The sequence below is a fragment of the Protopterus annectens genome, chromosome 10.part0, assembly GCF_019279795.1.
Source record: "Protopterus annectens isolate FY-2018-M chromosome 10.part0, PAN1.0, whole genome shotgun sequence".
NCBI classification, from domain to species: domain Eukaryota; kingdom Metazoa; phylum Chordata; order Ceratodontiformes; family Protopteridae; genus Protopterus; species Protopterus annectens.
In genome coordinates, this window is record NC_056744.1 from 1,656,390,332 (window position 1) to 1,656,414,287 (window position 23,956).

At 36.1% G+C, this 23,956-nt stretch overlaps 1 protein-coding gene across 1 annotated transcript in view; it reads right to left on the reverse strand.

Moving 5' to 3' along the window:
• LOC122814378 (zinc finger protein 91-like) overlaps positions 1–23,956 on the reverse strand; it is a 316,216-nt gene that overhangs the window by 227,887 nt on the left and 64,373 nt on the right. The window contains exon 5 of the mRNA XM_044086962.1: positions 19,363–19,485. Coding sequence (XP_043942897.1) covers positions 19,363–19,485 — 123 coding nt within the window. The remainder of the gene's footprint in view (positions 1–19,362; positions 19,486–23,956) is intronic.

Below are 23,956 nucleotides of genomic sequence, written 5' to 3' on the forward strand. Positions count from 1 at the left end.
AGGGCGGTTAGGTGAGTGTGCGATAGTGGCGGACCTTAGGGTTAGGGTTTGGGTTAAGGTTGTAGGTAGTTGTGTATGTGAGGTTTAGTGTTGGTTTGTAAGGATTTTGGTGTGCTTGTGTTGTGTGTGTGCTTTTTGGACCGGGATTTGTTTTGTTTGTTGCTTGTCGGGATTATGGTGTGTCGGGCATGTGAGGTTTCGTGTTTGTGAAATGTCGGTTATGTGGTGTCGGTGATTTTGTTGTCGGCGTTTTGACTTGTCGACGTAGTAAGATAGATCCATATATACATATACATATATATATATATATATATATATATATATATATATATATATATATATATATGTATAGGTTCATAGGTAAGTACTAGGCTATCTGCCCATGGGCATTTATAAGCCTTATTACAGGCTTATTCAACAGAGATATTTGTTGATCATTAAGTTTATTATTAACATTTTTCTTTAAATACATGTCAATTTTATAATCATCAGGATTATTATTTTTATCTTTATTAAGATCCTCATGGAATTTTTTAAAAATATTAAACATGTCCTCTATTTCTGAAGTAAGCTTATTAGTGTAAGTATTTCAGATGCTATTGATTTTTCCTTTTTGTTTTATATCTTACTTCTATTAGCTAATTTATGTAGATTTTTGAAGTCATTGCACAACTGTGCAATTTTATTTTTTTCTAAAGCTATCTCCACTTTATACATTTAAACTGTTTTATATTTTATCATTAATTTTTTAATGGCTTCAGTATTATCTAACTTCTTTGTTTGTTGTTTCAACTTCACTTTGAGGTATTTCATCTTGTATTTCTAACAGCTTCTTATCCCACTTTTTATTTTATTACTAGCCCACCTTCCCAATCTATCTTTATTATGCATTTTTAAGGAGTCATACAGTCTGAATTTACTAACCTAACCATTGTCGTTCTAAGATAAGTAAAAATTCCTGATTGGTTCCTTTGATACTATTTCTCATGCTAGCATAATAAGCAGGTTAATCATGCTTCGAATCAATTGTGTAGAGAGGGATATTCTTTGCACCATTAGAAACAATGGAGCCTTATCAGGTCATATTATGTCTACAGCAATCTAAGTTAATGCCTCCAACATGTATGCAGCTTGCTTACAGAGAGGATCATAAATCTAAAAACAGTATTTCTAATATTAAGGGGGCAACAGCTTGAGTGATATGCCCATTTTTAAATGCCATGTGTATTAGGGGCAGCAAAGATAGTTTATGAGCACAAAATGGAGTTCACTGACTACACCCCTGCTTTCAAATGAATCCCCATGTAGTAAGATGGGTAATAAATTGGCTCAAAGATAGAACCCACACAGTTATAGGGTAGCAAGTACTTCCTTGGACAGGTTAATGTGCACAGTGGTGCTCCCCAGGGCTCAATACCGAGACCACTGATTTTTGTCATATACTTTTTTGGAGTTCCAGATCACAAACCAAGATCTCTGGTTAACTAAGTCTGTAGATGACTGTAAACTAGGTGTCATTCTCAAGTCCCTCTCAGATGCCCAGGCCCTCCAGCATAACTTACACTTACCTGGTATACAAATAATGAACTCAAATTACTTCTTGTGGTAAATGTAATTAATGCAGATAGTTATTGGTATGGCCTGATAGTGTTTCCCCAAAGTGTGCACAGTGCAAGATTCCTGGTATCTTTACATACAATTCGAGGGATTTTGTTTCCACTATAGTGAAGTAGAAGGATAAAGCACTAACTATGGCCCACGTGACCCAGGTTCTAATAGTAGCTCAGATGACTTGACAACACAACAGGGAGGGATAGAGCTGTGTTCATCCCAGGGATAGGGTGAGGGACAGTTGCCTGGGTATCCCCATGATGTCCCTGGTGGAGGCTGGGTATGATACAGTGAGGGTATGGTCTAAGGGTGATTAGAATGGCAAGTTGGCTGAGCTTCCAAAGAGGTGCAGGGCAAGATATTGTGCACCTGTCATTGTGATGTAAGTATGCAGCTGAGAAGGGAAACTGTGGTAAGGTCTTAATAAACAAAAACAAGCTGCCAGATAATGGACAGAGCACCCAGGACATCATCAAGGTCTGTGTAGGCCCTGGTAAAAATTATGGATGTGGCCCGCGGTGAACTAGAGAGACAAGTAGACCTGACAGGGTATATATTATAAGTTTGAAGTCTAAAAACTTCAAATCTCATATGCTCGACTCCATATGAGCAAAGTTTTCAAACATCGAACTTAAAATATAAGCAAACTAAAAATAAAAAAACTACCTGAATGCTCTATGCAGGGGGGGGGGGGCAAGCTCCCTGCACCCCTCACGTTGGGGGGGGGCTGCACCCCCACACCCCCACTACTTAAATATACCAACTCCGAGATCGCACCACATTGAAGTGAAGGGAAATATTCCCTACAGCGATCTCTGTTGAAACGTTCAATGTTTGAAAACTTTGCTCATATGATGTCGATCATATGAGATTCAACATTTTCCAACTTCGAACTTATGATATAAATGCGACCTGGTGATAGATGTGGGCCAATAGGGATGGCTGACAATATGAAGCAGAAGAGAAAAAGCACCCCCCCCCCCAAGCAAAATGTCTAGAATTATTGTTAATCAGCTTTTGCTCTTTTAGTACCACATTTTATAATGGTTACACACATAGGAAGCTATTCAGGTGGATCTATGAGCATATGTATGCTACAAGTTCAGGTGATGCTTTAAACGCTCTGTATAAACAAATCCATACACTGTAAAAGTTATGGATTTAAATTTGCTGTCTTGGAAGAAATTCTCTCTCCCTATGGCTTTGATTACAGACACTATGCATGGCAAATGAAATGAAATGCATGCCAAGAGCCAGGCATCAATGGCATGGAAAATTGCAATTTATTTATTTTTAGAGAGGACTGGTGCATTAACTGAATGTTTCCTTCCTCTGGTCAAACGTTGTTGCTGAATTGATTTGTTTAGTTACACAGCCCAAAGAAGTCCCTGTGGTTGAGATGAAAAGTTCTTACACTGGGTGAAAGATTTTTATTTTTTATATATATTTTTTAATAAAGAGTGAAGGAGATCTTTTACAGCTGCTTGTGAATTATTCTCTTTAATACTGCATTAATGGATTTAATTGTGCACTCATGTCCATCAGTACAGTAGTAAAAATAACATGAAACGAGAGAGGTAACATTCAGAGCATCCAAACAGCTGCAGTTTTGGTTTTTCCCTACTTACAAATATTACCAATTTAGCAATATCTCAAAAATGGCCTAAATGGCGTTAGGGATCAGTCTGCATCTACAAGTTGGCATGAATTGCTATGAACCCACAGTGAAATTGTCACTGTGGGATGTTTAAGACATCAATTACTAATATGTGTCTGTGGAAAGAAATGAAAATATGACATAACTCTATACGCTTGTTAATAATGCAAAACTGGAATGTCATTGCATCGTGTTAATAGGACCTTTTGCAGCAGTGGATGTCAGACAAAAATTACAATAAAATTAGTTGGACAAGGTTGGCAGCACAATTTATTAATATTACTAGCATTTGTTCATTAAGACTACTTTCACATGAAGAGTAAAATTGTGCATTAGGAACAGTTTTTGACAGTATTTGCTACGAGTGCACAATGTTAGTAAAAAGTTATGAAAAACATGACACACTCCCATATTTCCCTTAATAATGAAAAAAAAAATGGAATATGACATTATCATGTTTGGGAGGGGGTGGGCTGTGCAAACAATGACTGAACTGATGGTAACATGCCAGAGTTTTAAGCACTTATTTGCTAAAGCAGTTATGAATAATAACAACATTTTCCTATCAGCATGGATATTATAAAAGGTCTGTGACCTACAGGAGAACAAGGTTGTCATCCAATATACAACACTAAGTCACACAGCTTTACCACTGATACATCCATGTTTTTCTATTTTAATACTGATGTTTTGAAATATTGTGAAATAGTATATACATCTTGTAAAATGTGTAGAATATCACAAAATGGAAGTAAAGCTACAGAATCACCATATGTCATTAGAAAGCTACACTATGGAGAAATACGAGTCAGTCCTCCACACTTACAAAGACATAACTGTTTCTTTGGCCAGAATACTACTATTTTATTTATTTTTTGGCAAAAAATATTTTTCTTTCATAAATCTGCAATATAAAATTGACGTAAACAGGTAGATGTTTGATATTAAAATGGATGTGTATGCCTTTGTCACATTACTTTGTAAGGACTTTATTTTGGAGGTACTCCAAATTATATAAGGCCTACTTTCAGTACATTTTTTTGAGAAAAACTCAAATGAAGTAAGTGATTTCTTGGCATCAAAGACTGCAGTAAATAAGGAGTTAACTAAACATCTGTTGCCCGGGACACAGTAAGTTAACTGCCACTTGAAAATAGCTCTGTACAACAGGATCATGCTGGCAAAATTTAAATCCTTGGATGTAGTGGTTCTGCTGCTGTTCATTTTGCAGACATGTAAAGGCATAGATTGCCTCTGAGTAACCCGTAGGAGACCGAGCATAGCGATAGGGCTTTTTGATGATCCATATAGGACAATGAGTTTACACCCTAGATTCTTCTGCTAAGGAACCTTTGTGGGCATTTCAACTTTTGCATATGTCTGTTAAGATACATGCCAAAGGGGACATCATACTCAACAACTGGTCTGATAAGGGCCCAATATACTGTCACTATAACTTCCTTGGACCTGGATGCCATGTTCTTACTTATAAGTTGGGTCACATTGAATGACTTTCTTACCACCATGGCCACGTGTTGGTCAAAGGCCAGATTGTTGTCTACATATGTTCCTAGATCCCTGACTACTTGATCAACTCTTATGGGTGTCATATTGATGGAGTAATATGAATGGGTTGCAATTTTCCCAAAAGGCACTATAACGGCATTGAATTTTAATCCGTGACTTTGGCTGTGGTCACTTGTCTATTAGACTCTCTTGTAAGAGGTTCGTATTGTGGGGGGAATCTAGGATAGCATCTAGTTGGTAGTCATCTGCAGAGTTGGTCAGCCAAAGGCACTTGACATTAGACATTACCTCTGAGAAGCACATACCAAATAGGAGCCATCCCAGCATGGAGTCCTGAGGTGCCCCATTGGTAACCAGTCTCTTAGTGGAGGTGGTCGCACCAATCCTGACTTCATGGGTCCTGTCTGTTGGCCAGCTGACAATTCAGAAAGTTATGTAGAGGTCTATGCCTAGTTCGGTGAGTATATCAACTATACTTGACATGTTGTTTTGAACACCTTAGTCAGGTCGAGGTAGGTGGCATGCAGCACTTTCCCCTTATCCATTGCCATGGTTACATTCTCAAAGAACTCCACTGGGTTTAGTAGGCATGACCTCCCTTTGAAAAAAAACAAACTGGATTGGGTCCAATGTCTGTAGGTTGCTTATGTCTTTGCTGATAATTTCCATGATAATTCATTCTACGACTTTGCATATTAGACTAGTCAGACTAATGGGTCTTTATTCCGAGGGTCAGTTGACCGTCCATCTTTGAGAACTGGGATAACTGCTCGACTATGGACCCAAAACAGATTTTATACCATGAGAATGAAGGACCGCAACAGTGACTCAAGCAATCCTGTTAGGTCATATTTCAAGCTGTTTTGGTGGCATTCCTAGATACTGTTGGGGCTCATTGAGGCTGCGTTTTTGGCCTTAGTAAGTGCTGCCAGGACATGCTCCCTGTTAATAGTTGGGGAGGGCAATGCTACTAGGTACATCATGGGAGGAGTAAGGGAAAGTGGGGGGGGTGAAGTTTGAGTTGTCCCCCCCCCCCCCGAATTAGTCCTCTAAGCTTCCTGTTTAGTTTAATTAGAGAGGTCCTATCATTATAAGTTGCTTTTCCTGATTTTAGGCATTTTTTTTTCCTTTTGTTATATATCCTGTTAAGGTTAGGATTCCACCAGTGTGGTTTGTTTTTAGAGTTTATTCTGGGCTTACTTTTAGTAAGTACAGCAGCCTTTATACAGCCATTTACATGGTTGTAAAGGGTCTCTAAGAACAATTTCACATAGGTTGCTGTGAACTCAGGGTTGGCAAGGGCACAGATTTTTGACAAACTACTGCTTAATACAATGTAGTTTGCTTTGGAATAGTTAATAACTGTTACTGCTATGTTGTGAACAACGGTACTATATGTGAGAATGAAAGTAAGTGTCCAAGGTGTCAGCTAGAAGACCACTTTTGTGTTAACCGTACTGTTCAAAGGGAATACGAGAGAGAGAGAGAAAGAGAAATAAATATTGAAAAACTCACTGGGATATATTGAAAAATTAGACAAGGAAAAGCAAAATGAGGGCAGAGAAAACGAGAAATAACTAAAAGAAGGCAAGATAAAAAAGGATCACGAGAAGAGGTGTAGGCCTGAAGCTGAACTAATAGTAAATGGACCCACCTATACTGTGAAGGAGGATATAGCAAATCTAGTGGCTGATAAATTCAGCTTCAGTTTTACCCTACATTCTCCCCCCAAACACTTCTCAAGAAATAATCCTAAACACAGCTATCCAACTATATCTATGAAACAGGTCCAAAAAATGTTCTTCAAAGCCAGAAACACTACATCAGTGAGACCTGATAATACCCCAAGATGCCTTCTTAATAGCGTGGAACATGACCTGCTGGGCCTACTAGAAGCACTATTCAATCATTGCCAGTAAACAGGCTTGGTTCCAAATGAATGTAGGACTTCAATTGTTACCCTTCTACAGAAGGGTGGGCCACCCATGGACCCAGGAAATTACTGACCCATGAGCTTGACTAGGCTCACATAGTAACACCATGGAAAGAATAATCATGTCCATACATGATAAATAATGACACAGGAAACTTTCAGACATTGGATTCAACCCACTTTTGTTTGTCATGGGCAGGTTATGCCTACACAGCCTGGTGGACTTATTCGAGAAGGTCATCAAAGCAAGGGATTAAGGGCAAAAGGATACATGCTGCCTACCTCAACTTGGTCAAAGCATTTAGCACAATACCCCACTCAGGTATTGCAGACAGGTTCGTAGAATTAAGTATAAACCAATATATTGCCTACTGGATAGCCAGCTGGCTCACAGACAGGACACAAGAAGTCAGGAAAGGTAAGTCTACCTCCATAAAAATGCCAGTCACTAGTAGAGTCTCCCAGGGCTCAGTGCCGGCCTGGGACCACACATTTTTGGCATCTTATTCTCTGAAGTCAAGTTAATCATCAAAGACCTCTGGCCGAACAAGTTTGTAGATGATTGTAAACTAGGCAGAGTCACAGAAACCCCCAAAGACCTGAATATTTTCAAGAAGGCCTTACATAGTCAAATATTTGGTCCCAGAGTCACAGTCAAAACCCAATGACAAAAAATGCATAACAGTATCTTTCAGAAAGATGACCATCGCTGGAAATTACTGCACTGATAATACACCCCTAGGAGTTGCTCCTGTGGGCAGAAATTTGGTAATGCATGCAGGCAGTGACTTGGCCTTTGACCATCAGCTGTCTACTGTAGTAAGGAAATCATTCTATGCTGTGTAACTTATAAGCAAAGCTATGGCATCCTGGTCCAAACAGGTCATTGTTCCTTTGTACTCAGCCATCATAAGCCCATGCATCGAGTCCAATACCCCCTTTGTTATGTACCTGACCAGGCACATGCAGTAACTGGAGCATCTTCAGAAGTTCTGCACAAAAAGCATACAAGGTGTAGACATGTCCTATGAGGACCCCCTCCCCCAAAACACCTTATCTTTGTAATCTGTCTCCTACACTCTGCTGAGATGCCTGGCATTCAAAGTATGCTTTGATCTAGCCCTTCTGGACCGTTGCACATCTGCAAAATAAAAAGCATCAGAGTCATCCAATCTAGGAACCTAAACATCATCTGCAATATAACTAATACGATGTTGGAGGAACAGGTATGCATCTCAATGACCACCTCTTCTTTGGAACAGGCTTCCCATCCATGTGAAGCAGAGTTCCTCACTTTACTTTTTCAGGAGCAACTTGGATTAGTGTACGTGGAATCAAAGTTTACTCCTGTTTTGCAACCTGTGACCTATTAGCAGACGAAGCTTGTAAATAAACAACCACTCATAGCCAAGTTATACCTCCTATCATAGCCAAGTTATATCCCCACCCCTGTAAAGTGAGTGATATCAAAACTTGTCAAACACACTTGGGAAACATGGCTAGGCTTAAAAAAAGCCTTTTAGGGTAGTTAGCCTACTAATCACCTATGAACCTATGAATCACTGATAAGCAGGTTGGGAAACTGAAAGAGTCTCCATCTAACAGAATGTTGTAGGGAACGGTTCATAAGTGGTGGTAATCGTGAGTCAACTTCACATAAATATTTTATCTTGCACAAAAAAATGCTTTGCTTCCACATAACTGCTAGATCTGCATATCCTCTAATCTAGTCTGCCATGCAAATGTCTGAATATTCGTAATATAAGGAGCAATGCCTGCTCTCTGACAAGCCCAATTAGGGATGAGATTACTTTATGTTGTTTGGGATTTGGGAACTTACATGAACAGTGTCATAAATTTCAATCAATGTGTGTTCACTGTCCTAAGAAAGTCCTTGTACACTATACAGCGTATAAACAAAGGGATTGTGTCTTGATCTAGAGATGTCCTTGTCCCCCTTTACGCAGCCCTTATTAGGCCAATCATTGAATATAATGTTCCCTTACTATGTACTACTGCACATTAGTAAGTCAAATGGCATTAGAAACCTCTTCTGCAACATCAACAGAATGGTTTGTGGGGATAGGTACATCTTGCAGAGGATACCACTGCTCTGCAACAGACTCACAACCATGCAAGGTAAAGCTCATGCCTGTCCATATTCAAGTACAACTTGGATCTATAAATGTGTAACAGAAAATTTACCCCAGGAGTACTCTCTGTGTAACTAATGGACAGCGGCAGTTCCTACATGCTTTAACCCATGCATGGGTCCCTTCAAATTATCTGTGGAATGATATCAGTTATTCTCACTAGGGGCAATGTATCACGGGATAAGTACAACCAATCTAACTCTAAATGGTATAGGTTAATTCAAGCACCAAAAGAGAAATTGGCTAGACTTAAAATGGCCCACAAAGGTAACTAGCCTAGTACTTACCTATGATCCTATAAACCTATGGTGCTTTGGTGTAGTAGTGGAAAGTGTTAAAAGGCGAACTGAAATGAAAATATAAATACACAGAATAAAGAAAAAGAAAGAAGAAAGATATGGTCTAGATGAAGTTCCCTAAGGAAATGGAAGATAAAGTATGGAGAAAATGAAGAAAAGGCGATTACTCAAAATAAGCGAAGAAAGACGAACACTAATGTGCAGAAGAGTGCAGTTCGCCACTTGTGGTAAAAGAACAGTTATGCACTTTACTACTGGACAACGAGAAATAATGGATTCGCGGAGTCAGTGGATGAAAAGGAACTTTATTTTAGAGAAACAGAAAATAATATGCTGTGCTGCAAAATATTTATCTGTAAGTTTTCACAATAAAGGCGAGAAAATAAAAGTATATGACAATATAAGCAAAAGCAGCCAAAAGATGGGAGACTTATACTGGAAGGGATTATGAGGGTTTTAAGAAGGGAATTACACTAGGTATGGATGGAACAGAATTTTTTTATAACCTTTTTCTGTGCACCTGCCAACTATCATCTCCCCCACTGCCTTCAATCTTTAACCCACTAATTCTCAATGCAGAAATTCCAACCTACACCAGGCAAGAGATGACCATAGGGTATTATTATCCAGGTAGCCATAAAGGAGCTAGAATTCCAGCTATTGCCCATTTTACTACTGTCTACCAGGGAGGAGTATCTCTGTCCCTTCACCCCTGTTAGAGCAGGGCTATCCTTGTTTCTATATAGACTCTAAGCATCCCCAGCCTGAAAAATTACAGAGCACTCCCAACTGTGCACTTCATTTTGGACAACGACTATGGGGGTGTTACCATTGATCCTAATCCCACCCCTAGCTTTCGATGCAAATGACTACTTCACTCTCCCCCTACAATTGTGTGCTCCACACACATGCAGTAGGGATTACCATCACCAGCTTGGTAATGCAGCCCACGTACCCAGTTTACAAAAAGTGTTCCAGTACTTGCAAGCTTCCACTCGCAAGTGGCATGCATAGCAGAATGCAACCACCTCTTCCTCACCCCGAATGAGCAAGCTGGTATGAGATGTTTACTTCCACCCCCCTCACACCTAGCTCCTCCAGGGCCTGTGCCTCTACCTGAACTCAAGTCATCAGAGTCATGGTCAGAGCTTTATCTCATCAGGCCATGCAGTATAGCAGAAAGGAGTTTATAATGTTAAATAATTGAAAATAGTATATAATGCATAACTGAAGCATGCAGCAATAGGTTAAAGGGGTATGTAGAAGTAATCAAGTTAAATAAAATAAAAGTAGAATGTCAAACATAATCAAAGATATAAGCAACTGGTGTTTTTCAACATTGCTGACTGCACATTATGAGATTTTAGCCAGACTTTTATCAAGCCCAATTAAGTCAGGAATTTAATTATTTATTTATTTTTGTGAAACTGTAGGAGCAAGAAAGAGTAACAATAGACCTATTTCCCTATTAAATCTTAGCTACACAATAATATCCAAGGTAGTTAATACAAAATTACTGTTGCACTTAAAATTCTATGTCTTATCCAGTTTGCATTTTGTCCAAATAGGATCATGGCTGAAACTAACAAAATGCTTAAACCATTAATATGTAAATTTGTTAACAATAATAAATAATTAAAATATATTGATTTGATAAAATTGTATACCTCTAAAGCTTTTGACTTGTTAAACAAACTATATTTGCAGGTTTTGGAATATATGAAATCCCACAATCTCTGATTAATATTTTTCAAAATCTATACCTCTAGTCTGAAGCTTTTAAAAAACTAAAAAAGAAAACATTACCAAAAATGTTCTTTGTTACCTGATGAAAAACATGGATGTCCTTTACCTGCAAGTGTTTTGTCTTAGCAACCCATCCTATGTTAGACAAGTTATGTGATGAAATCAAGCCAACAACAACAAAATTTGGATTATTTCTTGCTATTAACATAAGCAGAGGCCCTAATGTGTTTAACAGCAGAGTTCAATAATCATATAGAGACTGCAACAGATGCTAAAAAGGATGCCCAAGATATAACTGGTTATGTTATTAAATATATTACATCAGTATATTCAAATTATATGACAGACCAGTGCATGCAACGTTTAATATTCTTACAGTGATGGAAATTATTTTTAATGATCTTTTTAAAGAAATTTCAGAATAACTGTAATCCTTGTTGGGCAGAGTGAACAAGATGTTTGCAATACCTTTGATTGTGTTTCTAATGCACTCCCACAAGAGAGTGGATTTCTCAAATGAAAACAGTAGGTTCCAAGTTTTGTGGAGAATAGGTCACCCAGTATACTGTGGAAATAATACCTGCCCCCAAAAACCCAAGGAGTATTAGGAATGCCTTATATTATGAAATGTATTGCTGACTCTGCTTTTGTAAATATTAATATACAACACTGAAATATATATATATATATATATATATATATATATATATCTGTGCATATATAATGTATATATATATATATATATATATATATATATATATACATATACATTATATATACATTATATATACACAGATATATATATATATATATATATATATATATATATATATACACACACACACGCACACACACTGAAGTATATATACGAAGAATAGGCAAGTGATTATTTTGTTCCCCTTACAAAATTATTGGTTCCTCAGATTTTGTTATAATAACATACTTCAAAATCCATATTCCACAAATACTAGTTTTCTTAAATTATTTTCAGATTCCATTGCAAGATAGATAATCCAGTGTTACCCTTTGATGAAAATGTTGCCACCTTCCTTACGTGAGTGTAAATGGAAAGCTTATGAACTACAAAATAAATATAAAAAAAATTCTTGATTTCAATATTATTTAATGAAATGCATTGATTTTTTTTATTCTAATCCTGAAAGTACAAGAAAACATAAACTTATTAATGTAAAATTTTTTGTAACAAAGTTTAGTGAACAAAGATGGTTCAAATTATAAAAGATAGTTATGTAAATCATAAATCAATAAGAAATAAGACTATTAAATATAAAATAATTCAAAGAAAAAAATAATCCTTGGTATGAAACAGACAGCTCCAAACGTCGAGTCCACTAAGTGAAAGTTTATTCCAAAAGTATATGAACAATAGATCCTTCCCAACCACAATGGTATGACAATACAATGATAATCCAAACAGTAAAAGTAAGCGCTTTCGTCTGCACTCTTGTTAGACTTTATCAAACTGAAGACTCCCTTCACGACTGCTCTTTTATACAATTACTAATCTAATTAACATTTAAAAACACAGATACATTAAAATTAGTACTTCACTGAATGAAATATAAAATTGCCAAATATAAATATAGTTGAGATACATTTTTTAAAAAGTGACAGCTAGTATCATATACATTTACAATTTTCTATCTCTTTGTTTTAAAACAGGTTGGAGAGACAAATACTCATTAATTCCTGGGGGTTCTGTTACATTTAAAGTTAACTGCCAATGCAGTTCCCTGGTTTCTATCTCATGACAGGTTCACACATTCGATGGTGATAGAATTTAGTTCCTTTGGTCGGCAAGTACAGAAAATCCTTACTATAAATTTAGGTGATTTTGGAAGGCAATGAAGAGTTTTCCCATTTGTTGGATAAAGGTTCACTTTTTACCAACAAGGTGGGCAAAAATATGAAATATTTATTAGAACACCCCTCTACCCAGACGAGTTCAGCCAGACCTACTATTAAATGTGGTAGGTGTAATCAATGTTCACTAATTTTGGATAGTTGTGAACAAAAATTGGGAGAACGGATAGGAACAGTCAAATTGGCTGGGGGCAATTGCCACACAAGATTGGTGAAATATATTGCTATATGTCAGAGTTGCTATAATTTTTATGTGGGGAAAACAGAAAGATCTCTTAGACAAAGAATATATGAACATGTATACGCTATGGAAACACAGAATAAAAACAATGCCCTTTTTAAACATTCACAATTATGCCCCAATTTTACAGGTTTTAAGTTCGGCATACTTGAGATAGTTAAAAGAAATACAAGAGGGGGTGATTGGGGGAATGCGAAAGAAACCAAGGAACTGCATTGGAAGTTAATTTTAAATGTAACAGAACCCCCAGGAATTAATGAGTATTTGTCTCTCCGACCTGTTTTAAAACAAAGAGCTAGAAAATTTTAAATGTATATGATACTAGCTGTCAATTTTTAAAAAAATTATTAATTTAGTTATTTTTTTAGTACTTGTCTCAACTTTATTTATATTTGGCAATGTTATATTTCATTCAGTGAAGTACTAATTTTAATGTATCTGTGTTTTTAAATGTTAATTAGATTAGTAATTGTATAAAAGAGCAGTCGTGAAGGGAGTCTTTAGTTTGATAAAGTCTGACAAGAGTGCAGACGAAAGCGCTTACTTTTACTGTTTGGATTATCATTGTATTGTCATCTATTGTTCGTATACTTTTGGAATAAACTTTCATTCAGTGGTCTCGATGTTTGGAGCTGTCTGTTTCATACCAAGGATTGTTTTTTTCTTTGAAGTATTGTTTTTTATCCAGTTCTATTGCTCGTGTAGTTTTTAGTCAATATAAAATAATCTTTGGTATGCATTATACTCCCAATAGATTATTTTTGATGCATATCAAAAATTCTGCTACTTCCTGGTATTGTCAATAAGACCCTGCAAAGCTGTTGCTGTTTGCTGGTTGTTACATTCCCAAATAGGGTCTATATCAGAATAGTGAAGAAGCATTTAACTGAATGCCTCTTCGCTGACACAAACAGTGAACGCACTAAAGCGCGAACGCTCAGAACACTGATTTCTTTCCCTGGGAAAGAAATCGATACACTAACACACAAACAAACACATTTTCATACATTACAATCTGGGGGGATTTGCCCCTGACACCCTCCAATGTGGGGGGCTCTGCCCCCCCCACACACCCCCAACTAAATATACCAACTCCAAAAGCACTACAGTGGGGAAAGGGGCAAACACATGGGGAAGGCCAAGTGATTTCTTATCCAGGGAAAGAAATCACTGTTTTGAGCATTCGCTCTTTATGTGTCGATGAAGAGGCATTTAATTAAATGCCTCTTCGATATGCTGATATAGACCCCCCCAATAGAGTACTATTGGAGGAAAATGCATGGGTTATTAATAGAAAAAGTTATTAAAAGAAATCATACTTTTTTCACCTGACATTTTTGTGTGGGATATCTTAGATATGCACTCAGTTACAATTAAATTAAAGATTTTACTGCCAACATTGGTATCTAACAGAATGACATTAGAAGCTTGTAATGCTTTTCCAATGCTGGGGTTCACAGAACATGAATGGTGGGAGTTTATGATGAATATACATATTGTCATAAAAACAGGTTTCAAATTTGAAAGCTGCACCTATACTTAATAAGACCGATTAATGCATTTTTTTCTTTTTTTTTTTTTTTTCTTCTTCTTTTTCTTCTTTCCTCTGTGTGCTATTGAATTTTAAGTTGAATTTCAAAAAGATTAACAAAGAGTAATCATAGGAGGAACACATGGTGGGTAAATGAAAATACAGATGAGAGAGAAAAACCTTTTTTTCTGTTATGAGCTGATTTAATGAAAGGAGTATGGCAACCTAAAAGGGCTAAGAATGTACCAAGAAATGGGAACTAGATAAATGACTTTACATTGGATAGATTATAATAACTACGTAATTAGACCAATGATTAATGTACGTGTAGGAAAAGAGTGGAAGTAAACAAAGTCAGCAGACAACGCTGTCTACTCATCCCTTTTCTTTTGTCTAGATTTATGAAAAGTTATGAAGAAAATTTACAGCAGAAGAAGCAGACGGTTGAGAAGTATGCGGTACCTACTGTACTCATATTGGTAGTATTTAATATCTAAGGGAAATGGATACTGAAATGATGCTAGGTTTGGAAAGAAATGAGATGTTTAAAGATTGGTTCAAGAATTAATGAACTAATGAAGTAAAAAAAAATAAAGGGTTTGAAACACAAGGAAACGTTATAATGTTGCAACTTCTGATGAGTACTAGTAATGGAACTGAGTGCTGAAAAGCAGAAGAGTACATTTACAACTGAAATGACTAACCGCCCTCCTGTCCTAATATAAGATGATGGGTTATACTGTTCAAAGCAGTCTTAAAAAGCACAGGAAACAATATTCTAGGATTTATGGAATGTAGGGCATTAGAGAAGCTGCACTAGAAGTTTGTCTTGGGATAGTTTAAACCCAATAAATAAAAAGGTCTTTATACAGAGGAGGATCAAGGCTGGTTGAAATGATACTTGTCCACTGTACTTCATGTAGGGATAGTATACATAAAACAATTTAGAGAAGACAGTACTTTAGGTGTGTGCTTAAAGAGAAAGCATGGGAAAAAATGGAGGGAAAACAAAATATTGAAATAAGAAGCATGCCACAATAACACTAATAAAATATATGAGAACATAAATAAATGAATGTATAAGAAGATGAACTGGAAAAAGAGGAGGTCTGCTATGAAAAAAAATGATGAGAAACATTTACTAAGATGATGGGTCGAGCAAGTCAGAATTCAGAAAGCAATAGGGGGATCCTAAGCAAAACACCAGGACTGGTAGAGTTTTTGGTAGACTCTAGAATAGAAGCTGTTGTTTAAAAGGAGATAATTAGTACATCATGTACAATATTGAATTATAACTTTAAGAAACAATCAGAGGAGGTTAGACAGGATTGGGAAGAGAGATTGGATAACCTATTCACAAAGAAACAATGAAGGGATGTAGGTATGACTCCGAAATATGCAACAAAGTCTAGAAGATTTATTACCTTTGCTTAGAAGTGTTTATATTGGTATCTCTATACCCCAAGCAGACTCCAAAGAATTTTTCCTCAGGTAGACAGCAAATGTTGGAGGTGTGATGGGGAAGAAAGAGGTAATTGGGAACACAATTTTTGGGAGTGTAATGAGTTGGCTGATTTTAAAAATTCCATGCAGACATCTCTATCAGAAGTACTGGGTGAACAAACTGGTATAGCTAAGGAAATGTTTTTTTTTTAACTATGATACAGAATTGGAGTTGCCTAGACATAGTAAGGCCTTGCTGAGTCTTATTATGGCAGCTGCCAAAAAAAGTAATACTAGGAAATGGTAATCAAAGTCTAAACCAACTGTAATAGAAGTAGTGGATACAGTAACAACTGAAAATGGGGTCTTCAGAAAAGAGCAAAGTACGCAGAAAACAATGGGAACTGTGGGAATGACATATGCAGAATAATGTTTTGGAGGATGAATGAGGTTTAAAAGACAGGATTTAAATAAGCTATATAATCTTCGACTTACAATGACTAGAATGAGATTATAAGTGATGTGAAATGTTTGCAACTAAAAATATGTCATTTATATACATGTATGACTGCCTGTGTCTTAAGTGATAATTTAATAATGATGTTTCTTGTTGAAAAAAGGAAACAAAACAGAAATAAGTACAAAAAGAAAGGTGTATGAATTCCTTTGGAGGATGGTCCAGAAGAAGATTCCATTGAAGTGCCTGATGAAATAAAAGGTTCAACAAAAGCATACATAACAAAATAAAATATTATAAAGCTGAAGAGATAAGGCTGAACGTTCTTTTTCCTCTCTATATTTGTTTCTTTTCTTAAGAAATTTAAGAGGATATGACATGAGTTGGAAGAAAAGTTAAAAATATAACATCATATGCATATTATAAAGTATCATTGTGAATTAATAAAAATGATGTGTAGTTATTTGTATTATGTTCAAAGAAATGTAAAAAAAAGATGCAGGGCTCATTTATACAATAAAAAGTAAAACAGAAAGAAAACACAGTGCTACCTGCTGGCCCTTGACACTGTCAGTTCATAAGATAAACATCTGTCTGCTCTCTTATTGGTTTTATCATAAAAATTTAGATGAAGTCAGTATCTTCAGTGGCTTCCTAAGATAAGTCATAATAAACAGTGATTGTAAGCAACTGGCTTGCTGAAAATGGAATTAAATACAATTGTTCTTTGGGTACTACAGTTTTTACTGCAGACTATAACAGAAGCTGTGAAAGTTGGGTGTTGGAGGTGTGTGTGTGTGTGTGTGTGTGTGTGTGTGTGTGTGTGTGTGTGTGTGTGTGTGTGTGTGTGTGTGTGTGTGTGCAAACATGCATGTGGGGTACAGGATGTTTTGACTCCTTCATGAACACGTTCCATATCTAGATCTGTAACAAGGCTTTATAACAGTTTATAACACTCAGCAAAACTAGCAAAAACATATGACAATCATACACAATTGTGCAGAAAATAACCCATCATTAGACAGAACACGATATTATTCGCTCACAATTTTTTAATGGGCTAACTTTAATATACATCTAAATTCCTATGTAAAATTCCTGATTGATTTTATTGTTAACATGTTAAAAACTAGTGTTAATTAAATTAATTATATTTATATATTAAATAAAATGTTAAATAACATTAACATATTAAAATGTTAAATAATATATTAAACTCCTAATAAAATTCCTAATTAAAATATTAAGTAGTGAAATGCTTTTATTAAATTTAATTGGGGTCATATAGTCTGGGGTCAAACTGTCCAATAAATATACTCATACACAATAAATGTGAATGTTAATATGAAAGTGTATCCAATTGCATTGGGATCAAACTGTCCAGGGTCAAAACATCCGGCTTCCTGCATGTGTGTGTCTTTCTTCTCAAGCAAGACCTCTGTTTGTAAAGCTCCAAGGTTAATCCAGCTAATTTTCTTACTGAGGTACAGTAGCCTCTATATGGTGCAGAACCCCTGTAAGAAAATATGAGGAGGCCGAAGCCAGATACAAAAACAATAGTACATTTATATGTTTTTATCATTAATGCTGGCTTTGGCAGGCTTAGCTTTGTGAGATTTTTTTTCAGTATTATGGCTTTCATTGCTGTGATATATACCCTATATTCCATGTCAGTCCATCAAAATGCACATCACTGAAAAGGGAATTATCACAAAGAGAACTACTTTCTTTTTGAAACGGTATGCTTTTCTCTGATGATAGGCCAAGTCCCTCTTAAACCTATGCAAATGGCTTCACTTTCTAGATTTAATGTAACCTACCCTAAAGTCACTTCACCTCAGGGCACGGGCAAACCTAGACCACAGCAAACTATTCTAATGAATATGCATTTCAGCCAAGTGCTATTAAATGACCATTTGGCCAATAAGCAACTAGAGGGGGTGGGAGTTGGCATAATGGTTAAGGTGGTTACCTTATAAACACAAGGTGCAGGGTTTGATTCTCACATGGGGTAATTGGCTAGGCTTGAAATGGCCCACAAGGGCAATTAGCCTAGTACTTACCTATGAACCTATGAACCTATGATTGATTCTTCACTCACCCACTTCTAGAACTGAATCCATTATAAAGATCACTGAGTTACAATGATTGAAAGTAACTTAATTTATTAGTTAAAATTCTTGGGTGTTAAATTGGCGATTAAATGTCTATTCCTAATGATTACAAATGATTTATGAAATAAGTACTACAAAATCAGATTATAAAAGCAGAGCAACAATTAAACTAGCTAAAACAGTGCAAGAGGGAACTTTAAAATAATAAGCAGCAGTCAGACTGGGGTAGCACATGCTTTACGGACAATCCGGTCATTGTCCTCAACATGTTCAAACCTCCTGCCTCTGTATTTCCATCCCAGTTGCTGATTCACTGAAACAGTGGCTAGTCTCTAATGCATTTGTGTCTTGTGTGTCATCAGATTTCACGGTCAGCTACATTCAGTTTAAGGGAAAACGAAAAATGAACATTTTGATGACTTAATTATCCCACAAATTCTGACAAACTCCATGAAAAAATCTTAATTTTCTAATTGTCCCCCACAGTCCTAAGTTTGAGTGTAAACAAACGTTCCCCCAAAACTAAAAAATGTGGTACTGACTGTAATATCCACCTTTTCTAGATATCCACGAATTCCTAGTTTACTGTCATTGCCATTGTAATAGACCTGTTTACGTTGAAAAATGTAGTTTTATATATTTGCATAAATCATCATTACTTCCATGTACTAGCACACCATAAATTTTCCCTAACTTTCCTACAACGTTACCAATATCAATAAGAACAAATTAAAGCAAGCATGATAATTAATAAGACATTACTTACTGTGGAGATTATCTTCAAGATCATTCTTCTGTTCTGTGGAATTTTTCTCTTCCGCATCACCATTTGGCAGTTCTTCATCCATTTTTAATAGTAGTGATAACACATTTGGGGAGATGTTGTACCCTGCAAATGTAAAAAAAAAAAAAAAAAAAAAAAAAATTGTTATTTCTAAATTATATTTTATTGATTGGGAAATAAATATACAGCACAATACACCCAACAATCCGATGATTAGTAGCCAAATTAATTTACATGCACATCTTACACTCATACTTACAACCGATCTTACCACTGGAACTGCTGCATCTGAACATACATGAATTATCTCTCTGTCCAAACAATCAGTCGCAGCTTACCCAAAAGACTTTAGAGCTACAGCTAATCTGTGCTAATCTGTGCCCTGTAACAACAGCATATAGACAGGTTTTTCACACATTAATAACTACAATTTACTACCAGATGCTCAACATGGCTTCAGGAATCAATTTAGTGTATAAACTGTAATGTATTAAGTTACTCTATGATATATATATATATATATATATATATATATATATATATATATATATATATATATATATTATATTTTTACACACATACACACACACACACACACACACACACACACACACACACACACACACACACACACACACAAACAATTGTAGATCACAACTTCTTTGTTCATAAACTACAATAGCAAACCATTGCTTCAGGACCAATTAAATGGATGCAGAACCATCCAACCAACAAAACATTCAATGTGTCCATAGAGACCACCAGTTCAGATGTAGGATCACTGCAGACTACTCAAAAGCTTGGTTTCTCACTCATCCTCAGTGACATAAACAGCTTAGCTACCTGAATTAAATATCCTGGTGCACAAGATATACTCAAACTAAACTCTATGAAACATTAACAACCTGCAACAAAAACTGCAAACTGACTTCACACAACTGGATACAACCTGTTAACCAATGCTAGCAAATCTAGTGTAATGCTATTTGCCACCCCTCAAAAACTGAAACTCTTCATCACTTAAAATGCATGACTTAATTAAAAATCAAATCACCAATGTTATCCAGCAAAAATAATTAGACCTGACAATTGACCTTCCCTTTCTTTCAAAATCCACATAGATGTCACAGTGCAAAAAGCTACAGCTCTCCTGAGCCCAGAGGTAAGAGTATCTACTCCTACTACTACTACAAAAAACAGCCAGCACCAAACTGCAGTGTAAACCTTTTTATTAAGGAAATGTTGCCATAGAAATCCACACTATTATACCGGTTTTGGCAAAGCCTTCCTCAGTGCTGGTTAAAACAGTACACAATACCCTCAACACATTACATACAAACCCACTCCAATAAATCATTTAATACATATCATTAAGACCAGGTGAAAACAATGGCCCCAGTTTAATGATCCAACTGTGTTCCTTCTTAGTCAACAAAGTATGCCCTCCATTTTATTGCAACTGTTAATATTTATTCGGTCAATTATTGTAAACCTATATTTAGCTGTAGAATGTACAATCACATGTTTATATAAAGCATTAGTCATATGTTTATTTCACATATCACTCAAAGGTTCACAAACCAGAGATTTAAAATGTCTCGGAGGTTTGTCCCACATAAAATGCTTTACAAGAACATTCTACCAGATATATTACCCATTCTGATAAGCAATTGGAAAAACAAAGAATCTCAGTAACACAAGAAGTGTTAGCAGAAGAAAATTCTTTAGTTTTTACTATAAATTCACATTCTGAACAGTTCCCACCCAACCAATGGTCTGCCTTCAAGGGAAAATTGTTTGCTACTACCCTTAAAAACATTTTATAATAAAATCAATAAAACATCAGCTCAAGTTTAAACCAGGCACAATACTGACTTACAAGTTCACTCGCTGGATCGCTGGTAGGCAATGCTAGTGTGTAAAAGAAGCAGCCAAAGCTATAAATCCAAAGCGAAGTTCCACATTGAGTAAGATGTTTAAAGTCTTTGCAGACCAAAAAAACAGTTTATAAATGTAAAATGCTGACAGTCTCTTCAAGCAAACTGGAAACAGACTTGGAAGTTAGAAGCTTTCAATAATTCCAAAACCTTTATTCAAGTATAAAAGGGGTAAGCGCTTTCGCCAAGCGGCTTTTTCAAACCATCAAAACCATTGCATTGAACTGACACACCTTATATACAGAGCTCTTGATTAATGGGTGTTCCTTACAGAGTCTTCTGTTCAGAAACTTCTGTTTGTTGTGTTACACTCCTATTCTGTAGTTATTTAGCATAAACTGAGAGGTGACTGAAAAATGTGGTGAGGGTCAGGAAGTGTTGTGAAAATCTAAACAAGATAAGAACTGAAATAGTTCAATCACATTAAAGAGTACTGTGAACAACATTTTTACACAAAACAAAACAATGGCTTGCAATGCTGAAACTGTAACAAGTATTATGATTTTTATAATATGCATGAAGTTCAATGGAAATAGAATGTAATAAGTTAGTAAACGTAAAAGTAAATGTGTGCTACTGTAATATTAACAGAAACATCATACGGATATAGTTCTCTCTAATGTTAGAATATGCCTTATCCCTTCATTCAAATATGTGTTATTGAAACAGCTGTAACCCACTGCATTTTAAAAGGACAATGCATACAATTAAAATCATTTTAAAATAGATTAATTTATTGTATTTCAATATTCTGTTGGTTTATACCTGGACTGTTTTTAAGAAAGTTTCATTTTATGCTTTCATTGTTCTTTCGAAAACAAGAAAATGAAGGTAAAACAATTGCTTATATTTTAGGTGTCTAAAGACAACTTGAATATCATATCTAATGATATATGATGAAAAGGAAAAAGGTTGGGTTAGTAACCACGCAGTTGCTAAATGGATAAGAAACTACATGCATCTTTATGACAAATAAATTTCTGAATGCACTGTTTAGTGCTATCTCTGCTAAGCTAATGTGTTCCAGAATAGTTGCTTATTTCAGCTAACGAGATATGTGAAAATGTGGTATGAGTTTATAATGACTTATTTACAAAGCATTACAAACTAGACTAGAAGTCGAGAGATATTGTAGGTCTTGCCTTAGCTGAAGTGTATGTTTTAAGCAAGCAATAATTGCATGTTTTAAGCAAGCAATAATGTCTGTTAATGTGTTAATTAATGCCTGGCAGGGATGATATGAGGACTGACGCCGCAGGCGGAGGGCATCTAACCCCTGGAAGGGCATTAATTACACATTAACACATACCCTGGAGGGCATTATTGCTTTTAGAGAATGGGATCTCTGTAAAATCGTTGTATTTTACTTACTTATATACATTTGTTTAATTACTATATTTGTAGTATATTTTTAATGTAAAACAGTTCCTCCGCCTAATGTTTCAAACTTGCTGTGGTATATATAGGTATATATAACCAAAAATAGTGAGTAGTCAATGCGAATTAAAACTTGTAACCACAATAAACGCACTGCAGGAGTAAAGCCAAACGCCGGACTTCCAACCGTGAATAAAACCAAATATTTATTGAATAACTGACAACATGTTGTCAGTTATTCAATAAATATTTGGTTTTATTCACGGTTGGAAGTCCGGCATTTGGCTTTACTCCTGCAGTGTGTTTGTTGTGGTTGCTGTGGTATATGTTAATGGTGTTGCAGGAAGCATTTTAGATCAGAAATATAACATTTAAAAAAATAACCAGGTATTTACTTTATTTTTTTGTCCCCTACTCCTAAATTGTTTGGTTGACAGTCACCGGAGTTTGAAAGTACTAAATAATGACATACATTTGAGCATCAGACTTTTATTTCCGTCAGAAAATTCATGCTAACATAAATCCTTTACTTAAGCAACTTTGTAATTTTGTAAAACCAATAATTAAAATCTGTTTCTGTTTTACAGCCTTGGATCCCCCTTGATTTTAGGCTTTATCCAGATTTCTTCAGCTGAAAGGTGCAGAGGTATACAAACCTCTTTACTGCTGCTGCTGTCTGTAGTCACTCTCACACTCACACATTCGCACACACACACGCACACATGCACATACACATGTGCACACACTCACATGCACGCGTGCGCTCGCTCACACACACGCGCTCTCACACACGTGCTCTAGCACGCTCGCACACTCACACACTCACCTCTTCTTCAGAAAAATGCATGCTAATGAAAACCCTGTTATTCTAGCAGGTTTCTAAGTTTCTAAGAGCAATATTTAAAATCCATCCCTATTTTTAGCTCTTTGTTTCCTCATTATTTGTGGCTCTGTCCAGATTTCTTGTGCCAAGAGGTATGATTGAGAGGTATGCAAAGCTCTTATGTGATGCTGCCAGGGATTGTTTGATCACTCTCACTCTTCAGTTTTCTTCTCTCTCTCACACACACACACACACACACACACACACACACACACACACATACCTGCTTTCATGCACGGATTCACTCACACACACAGACAGCAACATAAACACACACTTTTTTCTGATTCATTTATTTTCGATCATCTCTCTCTCTCCCTTACCATCATACATGCATACATTTTCACACACACACAGTTTTTATTTTACACTCGCTAAA